This window comes from Penaeus chinensis, chromosome 43 (genome assembly GCF_019202785.1).
Source record: "Penaeus chinensis breed Huanghai No. 1 chromosome 43, ASM1920278v2, whole genome shotgun sequence".
Classification (NCBI taxonomy): domain Eukaryota; kingdom Metazoa; phylum Arthropoda; class Malacostraca; order Decapoda; family Penaeidae; genus Penaeus; species Penaeus chinensis.
The window spans coordinates 6571643-6584371 of record NC_061861.1 but is presented as its reverse complement, the minus strand read 5'-3'; the positions used below and the strand labels follow the sequence as shown (position 1 = coordinate 6584371).

Below are 12729 nucleotides of genomic sequence, written 5' to 3'. Positions count from 1 at the left end.
AACTAAAGTACAATGTTTTCCTTTTGACCGAAAGTCAGAGAAAAAATCTTCAGTCGTTTAAATATACCTGTAAACTGTATCCTTTGCGACCGGGTATTTCACCTCTGTTATTACAAACTAAAGCCTTTCCTCTGTTCTTTCATTGTCTTACTGTCAACAACCACTACCACAGTTAAATACCGGGATAAAAGGAAAGAAAAACTCTCTAAATGAAGTCTACTGTCCTTTTTTAGCAACCTCCAAACCTCTGAACGAAATCCCTCCCTGCTACAGACATCTCGCAACTTGGCCCGACCACGGCAGTAAAAGCAAAGGCCAACGCTAGCTCGGTCTCATTTCCCCTTAGCTTAAACCGGAGAGCGAGTACTAACCCGGACCGCGAAGACAGTGACACGCCGCCGACTGTAGCCCTGTAACGAGGGGTAACTTCTTTAGAGACCCGAGTGGCACTTGATGTGAGTGACTTGTTGGCACTTCACGTTGTGTTTGTGAGTCTTTTGGTGGTCAGTTGATGTTAGCATTATGATTGATGATAGTTATAATGCCGTAATTGTGTTAAAAGCATCTAGTTGTGGGATATATTTATTTTTCGTCTTGTTTGAAATTAACTGGATATAGCCTACATCTGCGCCAGGAGAGTATAAATAGAAATAAGATAGAGGACAAAGCTTGAGCCAGTGGAAAATCTGGGACACTGAGAAATCACTCCAATGACTGAAAAGTTTCCCCTTGGATATCAATTTAGACTCGGAGAAAATAACGAGGAAAAAGAAAATACTAAAAGCAACGATGTACTCTATATGCTACATTTTTCGTTTTTAACACAATACTAGATATTATTTACGGATATCTTTCTTTTAAATAATAGTTCCCCGTCTGTATGTGTTGAGATTTTTATAGCATATATATACGTATTTTTCAAAGGAGTACACAGCTACTGTAGGTTTCCTGCTCCGTCGCCAACCGCGTCTAGTGTATGAATACTTTTAGCTATGGTAAGAAATGTTAAAGCATATTTCTCATACTGTAGATGCGTGTAGTAACTATTGAGTTACTGTGACTACATTTAGAATGCCGTACATTACTGATAAAGTGTTGGCAGATAGAAAAAATTTTAACCATAATATTAATATGTGAGAAATTTTATTTTTAATGTTGAAAGTGAATTAGGTTTTGAGTAACTAACTTTAATACAATATTTTTTTTATTGTTATTCCTGTATTTGTCAGATTTATTTTTGTTATTTCTCTACAGAAATTGTTTGTAGGTGCTATTGTTATTATTAATTTTTTTTTTATGATAATGATAATGATAATAATACTGATATAATATTAACAATGATAATCAGAATAATGATGACGAGCATGATAAGTATAGGATAATGATGATAATGATAAATTTAGTAATGATCATGATAATGATGATAATGCTAATAATGATAATGATAATGATAATAATGATAATAATGATAATGATTATAATAATGATAGTCGTAATACTTATAAGAACAATAAATGATGATAATACTAATAGTAATGATAATATAATAATAATGACAATTATAATGTCAATGTTAATAATAATAATAATGACAATAACAATAACAATAGTAACAATAACAATACCAACAACAACAGCAACAACAATGCTAATGATAAAAATAACAGTAATAATGATAATACAGATAATGATAATAATAATGATGATTATAATAATAATAATTATGATTATAATAATGATAATGATACTGGTAATGCTGATAAGAACGATAAAGGATAATAATAATAATAATAATAATAATAATAATAATAATAATAACAATAATAATAATAATAACAATAATAATAATAATGATAATGATAATAATTATAATAATGACAATTATAATGTTAAAGTTAATAATAATAATTATTATTATTATAATGATAATAATAATAATAATAATAATGATAATAATAGTAATTATGATGATGACAGCAACAACAATGCTAATGATAAGAATAACAATAATAGTGATAATAAAAATAATGATAATTATTACTGTCATTATTATATTATAAAAAATATTATTAGTAGAATCATTATCATTATTAGCACTAGTAATAGTATAATTGCTATCAACATCATCATATTGATAGCAATCATCATCATCACCACCTTCATCATCATCATCATCACCATCAGAATAACCATCATCACCATCACCATCACCATCATCATCATCATCATCATCATCATCATCATCATCATCATCATCATCATCATCATCATCATCATCATCATCACCACCACCACCTTCCCTTCACCTTCACCTTCACCTTCACCTTCACCTTCACCATCATCATCATCATCGTCATCGTTGCCATCATTGTCATTGTTATTATCACCAACACCATTACTGTTCATACTGCCAATAATAACATTACGATGATATCAATTTATACGATATAACTCTCATTATTGGTATCACTACTGTTGTTTTTTTAAGTATATTTATCATAACTACCTACCGTACATAATTGTTGTCTACATTATTTCTATCATATTTTTAATGTTGTTAATGCCATTATCATCACTATAAGAACTGTCATATTTTCTGATATGAAGATGATAACAATATTGATGACTACTAGTAATGATGATAATTGTATTAATAGTAATGATAAAGGATGATAAAAATTATAGTAATGATGATAATGATAATAAAAACAAAGATTACGGTAATAGTGATTATAAAAATGATGATGACAACACCAATGACAACACTAATAATGATAATAATAATAATAATAATAATAATAATAATAATAATAATAATAATAATAATAATCATAATGATGACGATAATAATGATAATAATAATAATAATAACAGCAATAATAATAATGATAATAATAATAATAATAATAATGAAGATGATTATCATACAGTGTTGATAATTATGAATATATGAATTGATAATAATGATAATAATAATAGCAATTATGAGAACAATGATAATGACGATGATACTGAATAGTAACAAGGAAAATAACAAGAATATTGATGATCGTGATAATAATAATTATAATAATGATGATAATGATAATGATAATAATAATAATAATAATGATAATGATGATGATGATTAAAATAATAATGATGATGATGATGGTAATGATAATATTTATGGTAATGATGGTAACAAGGATGGTGGTAATAATTAGTGTTATGATAATGATTGTATGAAAAGAAATAATTACTACTACTACTACTATTAATACTAACTACCACTAATGGTACTGCACTGCTACTACTTCTAACACTACTGTTGGTATTACTGTTGACATCATCTTAGATAAACTGATGAAAAAAAAAAAAAAAAAAAACATGAGTGACCGAAAAATAGTATTTATGTTTGTTTTGAATAGTGATTGTGATAATAATGGTATAGGTGATGCCTAATTTTGCTGCTGAATAAAGGATAGATTGAAAAATAATTATTAATGGCTGATGATCTCTTGCTACCATTCTTTTTCTGTGGGTGTGAAGGATGTCATTTTGAAAAGGAAGAATGGGATTTTATTTTAGCATGGCATGGCTTATAACACGTCTATATGCAATTTTGCTTAAAACATGAATGGACCTATATATCTTTTTATCTTTTGGAAGGGCGAGGGACAACCACTATTAAATACCACAAGTGTGCATTTCATTATGGTTACAATGATATATAAAGAAGAATGACAGCTGGTTATCATTTAAGTTATTGACAGTGATGGTGGTAACTGTTTCGTCGTTCTTTAGGTCACTGTTGTTCCAGTGGCATATAATTAAGCGTGGCTGCATAACATACATTTTTGTTATTATCATGTAAAAGCACTGACAATATATGTGATCGATAACTTTTCGTCAGTGTAATTGCTGTCGCTATTCACCGCCATTTCATTCATCTTAAGATCAACCATAGTATTAGTGATTCTAGTTCCACAAATACCCCAACAAAATAAGACCAACTAAACTTTAAAACCAAGAGAAAACCATCTAAATACGCGATTTGCGTGGTTTACATTTGTCCAGACAGCGATCAGACTCTGATCACGTGAACACTTGTTTCAATGACGTCATTTTCCCCAGAGTAATAAAAAACTGTAAGTTATCGTACAACTGGCAGTCAAACGTTTGTTTGTACACAAAGATGAAGTATTCGAATCACTATCGTTGGCTTTGGCTTAGTTTTCATGAATTGTTTTAAGTTCTCGATTATGTTGAATGACATGGATTTCATAGATAAAATTATGTATTTACAGTTGCATTTTGCATTAGATTTAGTTTATTATCCAAAGTGAAGTTACTTTGCAAAGAATGAATCGAATCCAAACAGTTTCCGTCGTCTGCATTATGCGTTAAAAACCTTCAAAAAGGGAACCATTGGTTGATCCTGAGTTGTTTTTGTATTTCAGCTGACAGACTGTCGTAAATGAGGTAGCCTGTTAGATTTCGGCACGTTTTCATGTGTTCTATTTCGCTGGATGAGTAGCAAAAGAGTGAATGCGAAAGCTGCTAGTGTCAATAACCTTTCGCAGTATTAGCCTCTCAAGAATTACTTTAGGCCTTTGGAAACGAAATGCTTATTGGCGTAAATAGCCGGCCAGTTCAGATTTTATATTCTTTTAGAAACGTCAATTACTTAGATAGTAAGTTTTAGGCAGGTATATGGCTGCTGCATCCAGTAAAATGGCTAATTGCATTGTTACATTTGTATTGTATCAAGACCCTATCTTTACAGTAATTATTCTCTCATTAGGATAAGGGATATTGGCAAAGTAGGAAATGCAAATAACATGGCACATATATTTTTTTCATATCTAGTGTTGAAGGCTGTTTTCCTATTTTTATATCTAAAGGAAGTAATTACAAAAGATGATATTGAATGAAGTAAAGTCTTGGCATCTTTACTTTGTTCTCCCAACATAAGGCAATGGGTATCCTAATTATATATACACCACACACTACAGCTTGGATTTGTTCCTTATTTTTCATGAGTATACATGATCTATTTTGTCAGATTATACATGGTTGAGGTTGCTAAAACCATATATATGACCTGTGCTTTCAGTTAAACAAGTTTAGCTGTAAGTGGGCATCATGGTGAAGGAGGGTGCAACAACACTGCCCTCACCAGGCACTCCTGCAGCCTTACCCATCCTGAAGGATTTTCTCAGACACAGAGATGAGAATCCTGTTGGTAAGTATTAGAACTTAGATTTTTACTATTCCTGTTTTACTGCTTTTGCTTTCCAATTTAAATTTTGCTTATTTATCATTGGTAGACAACATTGATTTCTCTTTCTCAGATTTGATTGATACTGTATCCTTTTTTTGTAAATGGTATAATTAAGAGTATGATGTAATGCTTTCAGATTATAGCCATGCGGATGATGATCTCCACATGCCTGAGTACTTAACTGGCTACCACAATTTAAGAGAAAAGATCCATAGTCGGATTGAATCAAAAGACAAATTCTTCTCCCTTGAATTTTTCCCACCCAGGACGAAAGGTGGTGCGGTGAACCTCTTAGCCAGGTAAATCTGATCACTTTGGATATGCATGTGACGCATTTTAGTGACATAATATTTATGTGAATATTAGGGTAGATGAGGAATGAATATGAATGAATGATTTTATATAGCACTATGCATTACTCACTGGCATTTGTACATGTCTCAGGAATCAAAACTGTGTTCTTATTTTGCACTCTATGCTTTGTTAATTACTAGGTTTGATCGCATGCGTGAAGGAGACCCCCTTTTCTGTGATATTACATGGCATCCTGCTGGCAACCCAGGGGGAGACACAGAAACCTCATCTATGACTATTGCTGGTATGAGCTTTTTAAGATCATGTTTGATGAACTTTCATCAATATGTGATTCTTTCAGCTTCTATTTTTGTTCATTGATTTAGTTTTGTTTAATTTTTTGATTTTTTATAAATTGCATACTTTTAAAATCTAATGTTTTTTTATATACTGAATGCAAAGTGGATAATTACTTATTTATGAATATTTTACTCATATATTACTTTAAAAATTTACAGCGACTTCTTATTTCCTGATACAGGTGCTGCCTTGAACTACAGTGGTCTAGAGACAATGCTGCACATGACGTGTTGCTCTATGACCAAAGCAGAAATCAGCAGGCACCTACAGCGGGCCAAGGATATAGGCCTTAAAAATATTCTAGCACTTAGAGGAGGTGAATTTATGATACATTTTAAATGTCTGTATATTTAACATACATGACTTTTAAGATCCTTCATATGTGATCAGTTAATTGCTTAATAGGATATATTTGTGTGAAAAATTATTTAACAATGGAGATTCTAAACTGATAGAGTGTACAAACTACCAAGCAGTTGCATCAACATTGGTGCATTCAATCTTCCCTTCTTTAATGCATTGTTTGTTGCAGATCTTCCAAGTGGCAAGGACACCTGGGAACTCTCTGAGGATGGATTCAACTATGCTACAGATCTCGTCAAACATATCAAAAAGGAATTTGGAGATTACTTTGTTACCTGTGTAGCTGGTTATCCCACAGGCCACCCTGAGGCCACATCATATGAGGATGACTTGAAGCACCTGAAAGAAAAGGTAAAGGACATGATTTGCTTTATTTGTTTGTATTTTTTTTTTTTTCATCAAGTCTTAATTTTCATATTCATAGAAAAACCTTCTTATTTGAGTCATTATGGTCCATAGCCCCATTTTTTAAATGGAGTTGACATTTTAGGAGGAGATGAAGAGGAAAGGGAAATTATTATATGGACATATTTTATGGACTCTTACAAAATTAATTAGAAGATTATTGGGAGAGCAACTAACCTCCTAGGTTTTCACCACTTTTTAAAACTTCATAATCTGTATCACTATAAGGTATCTACCTATTATATTTTATATAGTGTATGGTGAGTTTAGGGTGAGGGTTTACAATGATTAATGTAACAAATGTTACAGTGCTGAACACAACTTCAGAATTACATGGTACTGAAACATCAGATGCATATCTTACATTGTGAAATTATTCTTATTCATTCATGGCTTTTTACAGTCTAAATATTAGTCACTGTGTAATCCATTTTCTTCTATAAAGGTCACTGATGGTGGAAGATATATGAATGATTACCTAAATTTTCCATTAATAACAATATCTTCTCTTTTTGTATTTTTCAAGGTTGATGCTGGAGCAGACTTCATCATAACACAGCTATTCTTCAAGGCTGAGACATTCATCAAGTTTGTGAATGACTGCCGGGCCATTGGGATTAAATGCCCTATCATCCCCGGGCTCATGCCTATCCAAAGTTATGACTCCCTGAGGCACATTGTCAAGCTCTCAAAGTTAGATGTCCCTGAGGACATCATGAATGTTGTTGCACCATTGAAGGACAATGATGAAGCGATCAGGAACTATGGGATTCATCAGATTTGCACACTTATCAAGGAGTTGTTTGCAGCTGACATGGCTCCTGGAATACACTTTTATACACTAAACAGGTTAGTTGTCTTTTGGAAATGTATTAGTAATTAAGATTACTGATATATTGTAGCCATTAATTTATTTCAACCCATTTCATCTGAATTCTTTCTTTATTTGTCTCCCCCTTCCCTGTCTTCTTTATCAGCACAGATATGAAATGCTTTGATTATGCATTCATTTTGTATGCATTTTTATATGGTCCTTAAATTATGTTTTTGTTATTACAGAGAAGTAGCAACTACAGCTATTCTGAAGCAACTTGGCTTGTGGGCAGCTTCTCCGAGGAGACCCCTACCTTGGAAAATGGCTGCTAATCATAAACGGAGTGGAGAAGATGTCCGTCCTATTTTCTGGGCTACACGACCAAAAGCTTACGTATACAGGTGAGGGAGCTCGCGTTAGTCAAAGCTCGCATTAGTCAGAGCTCGCGTTAGTCAGAGTTACAGTTAGAGCTAGAGGAGGAAGAGAAAAGAATTTAAGAAAATATTATATTAAGAATATTAAATTACACTCAAGGAAGAAATAGGTAGAGAGAAGGAAAAAGAAATGTTAAAATTTTGTATAATGTAATAAATGATTATAGATCCTTTATCAGTACAGAATAAATAGATATTTGCTTTTGCCTAAGTTACGTTTATTTTCCAGAACACAGCATTGGGATGAATTTCCAAATGGAAGATGGGGAGCTTCAGAATCACCTGCTTTTGGTGAATTGAAAGATTACTACCTTTTCTACCTCAAGGTAAGAAAAATTCTAAATTCCCCAAAGCAGACAAGGAATTTCTTTACTGTGTGAGCTGAAGTATTTAATTTATTATGACTTTTTGAATGGATGTATCACAGAATCTTATTATTTTTTTTCAGAGTAAGAGTTCTAAAGAGGAGCTGTTGTCCATGTGGGGAGAAACACTGGAAAGTGAGCAAGATGTTTGGGATGTGTTCCATGCATACTTGACAGGTGGGCTGAATAAGGCAGGCCAAAAAGTAACCAAAGTAAGCAACATTATTATATTTCTGTGTTTTTGTTTATATTTGATATTTACATAAGAAGTTAAATAAAGTAAACTGTACAGATTAAAGAACACGAATGTGAATTACTGGTATGCAAATCTCCTTCAGATAGGTACGTCTCTTTCAATTCCATTAGTACTACCTTCAAATATACATTTACAAGATTAGGATATCATGCAGGTACTGTTCTCTCAAACATTATACTCCTCTGTGAATTCCAGGTTCCTTGGAATGATGACGAGCTAAGTTCAGAGACTTCCTTGTTGACAGACAAGTTGGCTGACTTTAATAAACGTGGTATTCTTACCATCAACTCCCAGGTAAGCATCTAAAGAAGAAACTGTATTTTATGTAATTCTTTTTCTTCTTCATCTTCCTCTTCTTTGTCTTCCTCTTCTTCATCTTCCTCCTCATCATCTTCCTCCTCTTTATCTTCCTCTTCCTCTTATTCCTCTCCTTCTTCCCTTTCTTCCTCTTCTTCTACTTCTTCTTCTTCTTCTTCTTCTTCTTCTTCTTCTTCTTCTTCTTCTTCTCCTTGTTATTATTATCATTAGTATTATTGTTATTATTATTTTTTTTTTTTCCACTTCTTCTTTTTCCTCTTCCTCTTCTTTTTTTCCTTTTTTTCTTCTTTTCCTTTTTTTTCTTCTTCTTTTTCCTTTTTTCCTTCTCTCCCTTTTTTCTTCTTCTTTTACCTTTTCTTCTTCCATTTCTTCTTCTTCTTCTTCTTTTTCCTCTTCTTCTTTTCCTCTTTTTTCTTCTTTTCTTTTTTTACTTCTTCTTTTACCTCTTCTTCTTCCACTTCTTCTTCTTCTTCTTCTTCTTGTTCTATCTTCTTCTTCTTCTTCTTTTTCTTTCCTCTTCTTCTTCTTCTTCTTTTTCTTTCCTCTTCTTCTTCTTCTTCTTTTTCTTTCCTACTCTTCTTCTTCTTCTTCTTCTTCTTTCTTCTTCTTCTTCTTCTTCTTCTTCTTCTTCTTCTTCTTCTTCTTCTTCTTCTTCTTCTTCTTCTTCTTCTTCTTCTTCTTCTTCTTCTTTTTCTTTCCTCTTCTTCTTCTTCTTCTTTTTCTTTCCTCTTCTTCTTCTTCTTTTTCTTTCCTCTTGTTCTTCTTCTTCTTTTCCTTTTTCTTTCCTCTTGTTCTTCTTCTTCTTTTTCTTTCCTCTTCTTCTTCTTCTTTTTCTTTCCTCTTCTTCTTCTTCTTTTTCTTTCCTCTTCTTCTTCTTCTTTTTCTTTCCTCTTCTTCTTCTTCTTTTTCTTTCCTCTTCTTCTTCTTCTTCTTTTTCTTTCCTCTTCTTCTTCTTCTTTTTCTTTCCTCTTCTTCTTCTTCTTTTTCTTTCCTCTTCTTCTTCTTCTTCTTTTCTCTCTTCTTCTCTCTTGTTCTTCTCTCTTCTTCTTCTCTCTTGTTCTTCTTCTTCTTTTTCTTTCCTCTTCTTCCTCTTCTTCTTTTTCTTTCCTCTTGTTCTTCTTCTTCTTTTTCTTTCCTCTTCTTCTTCTTTTTCTTTCCTCTTCTTCTTCTTCTTCTTCTTCTTTTTCTCTCCTCTTCTTCTTCTTCTTTTTTTTCTTTCCTCTTCTTCTTCTTCTTCTTTTTCTTCCTCTTCTTCTTCTTCTTCTTTTTCTTTCCTCTTCTTCTCCTTTTTCTTTTTCTTTCCTCTTCTTCTTCTTCTTCTTTTTCTTTCTTCTTCTTCTTCTTCTTCTTTTTCTTCTTTTTTCTTTCCTCTTCTTCTTCTTCTTCTTTTTCTTTCCTCTTCTTCTTCTCTCCTCTTCTTCTTCTTCTTCTTCTTGTTTTTCTCTCCTCTTCTTCTTCTTCTTCTTCTTTTTCTCTCCTTTTCTTCTTCTTCTTCTTTTTCTCTCCTTTTCTTCTTTTTCTTTTTCTCTCCTTTTCTTCTTCTTCTTCTTTTTCTTCTTCTTCTTTTTCTTTTTCATTTTCTTTTTCTTTTTCTTTTTCTTTTTCTTTTTCTTTTTCTTTTTCTTCTTTTTCTTCATATTATGATTATTATATTATAAGGATTATTACCATCAACTTTACCATTTTACTACTTTAACTCTTATTGTTGCCTTCGTTATCATGATGATTACCAACCTTTTCATTCTTCCGTGCAGCCCAGAGTGGATGGCGCAAGTAGTGAGGACCCGGTTGTGGGCTGGGGAATGCCTGGTGGCTATGTGTACCAGAAAGCCTATCTGGAATTTTTCACATCAAAGGAGAATGTTGATGCTCTTCTGAATGTATTGCCCCTCTTCCCCAGAATTAATTATCATATTTTGAATAAAGATGTAAGTCATTATGGTTTGGTGCTATTGGCGCATCAGATTTTTAAGATATTATTAGTGTGTGTATTATTTGAGGCATAAAATGTAGTGTTCTGGTTATTGCTTGAAGAAATCAAAGCTGGGAATAAGAAAGAAGCAAGTGAAATATAGAAAAAAACATATAAGGTGTTCAGTTATGTAAGAGAATGCATGTATACTAATTCTTTATCATTCTTATTATAGGGCAAAGCAGACTTTAGTAATTGCCATCAACACCGTCCAATGGCTGTGACTTGGGGTGTTTTCCCTGGCACAGAGATTATTCAACCTACTGTTGTGGATCCTAGTAGCTTTAAGGCATGGAGGGTAAGATATCACCATTTTGATATACATGTTGTGCTTGTGCATTTGACAATAACAGTAACAAATGAGAATCAGAAAAGTCAGAAAATTACTCATATCTAAAATAATTCTTTGGCTAAAAAAACCTGCTCTCTGACTCACACAGGATGAAGCCTTTGGTCTCTGGGAAGAACAGTGGGGAAACCTGTACCCAGCGGAGTCCCAGTCAAGGCAGATAATATCCCAGATCACCAGCACATACTACCTCATCAATCTTGTTGACAATGACTACCAAAAGGAGTCCTGTCTCTGGGATGTCCTAGAGGCTATGTTTGCCTGGAGAAAACTGAAGGAGGAGAAACAAGAAGAGCAGAGGAATGAGAAGGACCTCTGTGTATGTGTTCAGGGGTAGGAAGTTAGTTGTTGCTCATGTGTTCCTCAGTAGAAGTCAGGTTTTAATGTGTTAAGTGTAGTGTTGTCTACTTATAGAGTTTTAGGTCATGTTGAAAAGGAATGGTGTAAGATACATGAAATCTAATTTCTTTCCAAAGATATTACAGCCAGTCCATTCTTGTTATTTATTTTAGTCTGTGCTAATACAACTACTTTTTTTATTGTATCCATTTATTGCAGCAAGTTTGAATTTGACATTTGATTTGAAGATGTGTACTGTTTTTAAGTACTTGTACAACTGACAGATATCCATATGCAAATCAATTGCATGAGGAAGCAAAGTAAGATTTATTATTTTTAATACTTGCTTTGTCGTTGTTTTAATTACTGCATTTTATTTATTTTGTCAGTCAAAAAATATGTATATGTATATTTTTTCATGGAGGGAAATAGTGGTGAAATTTTAAACTTCATTTTGATTACCATAGAGTAAACATTTAGACAGTTTTTTACCTAAATTAAGAATAGGAAATCTCATTTCTTTTTGTTTTTTAACAGGATTATATGAAAAAAAAATTATTGGATAATAAAAGTCTATTTCACATGGAATAAGATTTTTTCTTATAGGTTTTTATTACATCTACAGTACTGGCTTTGTTGCAGTTGTGCATAATGACAAGACTAGTTATTGATTTCTTAAGATGTTCCTATAATGCTGTTGTAAAAACATAGGTGCTGTTACATTGTAATTGAAACTTTATGCATTACTTTTTATCTTTGTGTTTTAACTTGATAGTATAATTTTGTAGAATCTGTGTTTCTGGATTGTAGTATTATGATAAACTGCCAGGCTATTTCAAGCCAATCTGACGACACTGTGATTCCCTTTGATGTAATGCTGTTTTATAATCAGAAAAACAAAACAAAAACAAGATGTAAAGCAGTGGTTTCTTGGTGCAGTTTTCTGACATTATGTACTTTAAAACAAAGAAGACTCACTATTTTCTTTTCTTATGAAACGGTGATAATTATTTTAGAAAGATAGGTAAGTTGGTTAATAAAATGACTCTTATTATCTCTCATTTATTACTTTAGGTTTCTGTTTTATAGCTAATTGGTTCTTGAAAATGTGTATATTAGTCAAAAGAAGTTTAGGGCATCGCAACAAAGCACATTGGTTCTTTAGCCAAACAGGAAGCACATACCTTATAAATG

At 32.4% G+C, this 12729-nt stretch overlaps 1 protein-coding gene across 4 annotated transcripts in view; it reads left to right on the top strand.

Annotated features, from left to right (window-relative positions):
* Window positions 1-303: 303 nt before the first annotated feature.
* The window catches only part of LOC125024515 (methylenetetrahydrofolate reductase-like), a 13418-nt gene continuing 992 nt past the window's right edge, over window positions 304-12729 (top strand). Inside the window, exons 1-14 of one of the 4 annotated variants that reach the window (XM_047612302.1) lie at window positions 304-455; window positions 5099-5227; window positions 5403-5565; window positions 5761-5864; window positions 6102-6236; window positions 6453-6634; window positions 7215-7537; window positions 7748-7903; window positions 8166-8262; window positions 8385-8513; window positions 8753-8851; window positions 10630-10803; window positions 11023-11145; window positions 11288-12729. The exon at window positions 11288-12729 is cut by the window's right edge and continues 992 nt beyond it. In XM_047612302.1, the coding sequence (XP_047468258.1) occupies window positions 5128-5227; window positions 5403-5565; window positions 5761-5864; window positions 6102-6236; window positions 6453-6634; window positions 7215-7537; window positions 7748-7903; window positions 8166-8262; window positions 8385-8513; window positions 8753-8851; window positions 10630-10803; window positions 11023-11145; window positions 11288-11533 (2031 nt within the window). In that variant the 5' untranslated portion in view covers window positions 304-455; window positions 5099-5127 and the 3' untranslated portion in view covers window positions 11534-12729. Of the gene's footprint in view, window positions 489-4389; window positions 4465-4491; window positions 4677-5098; window positions 5228-5402; window positions 5566-5760; window positions 5865-6101; window positions 6237-6452; window positions 6635-7214; window positions 7538-7747; window positions 7904-8165; window positions 8263-8384; window positions 8514-8752; window positions 8852-10629; window positions 10804-11022; window positions 11146-11287 lie in introns of those variants that run through there. The other 3 variants (XM_047612303.1, XM_047612304.1, XM_047612305.1) reach the window with 3 other exon arrangements.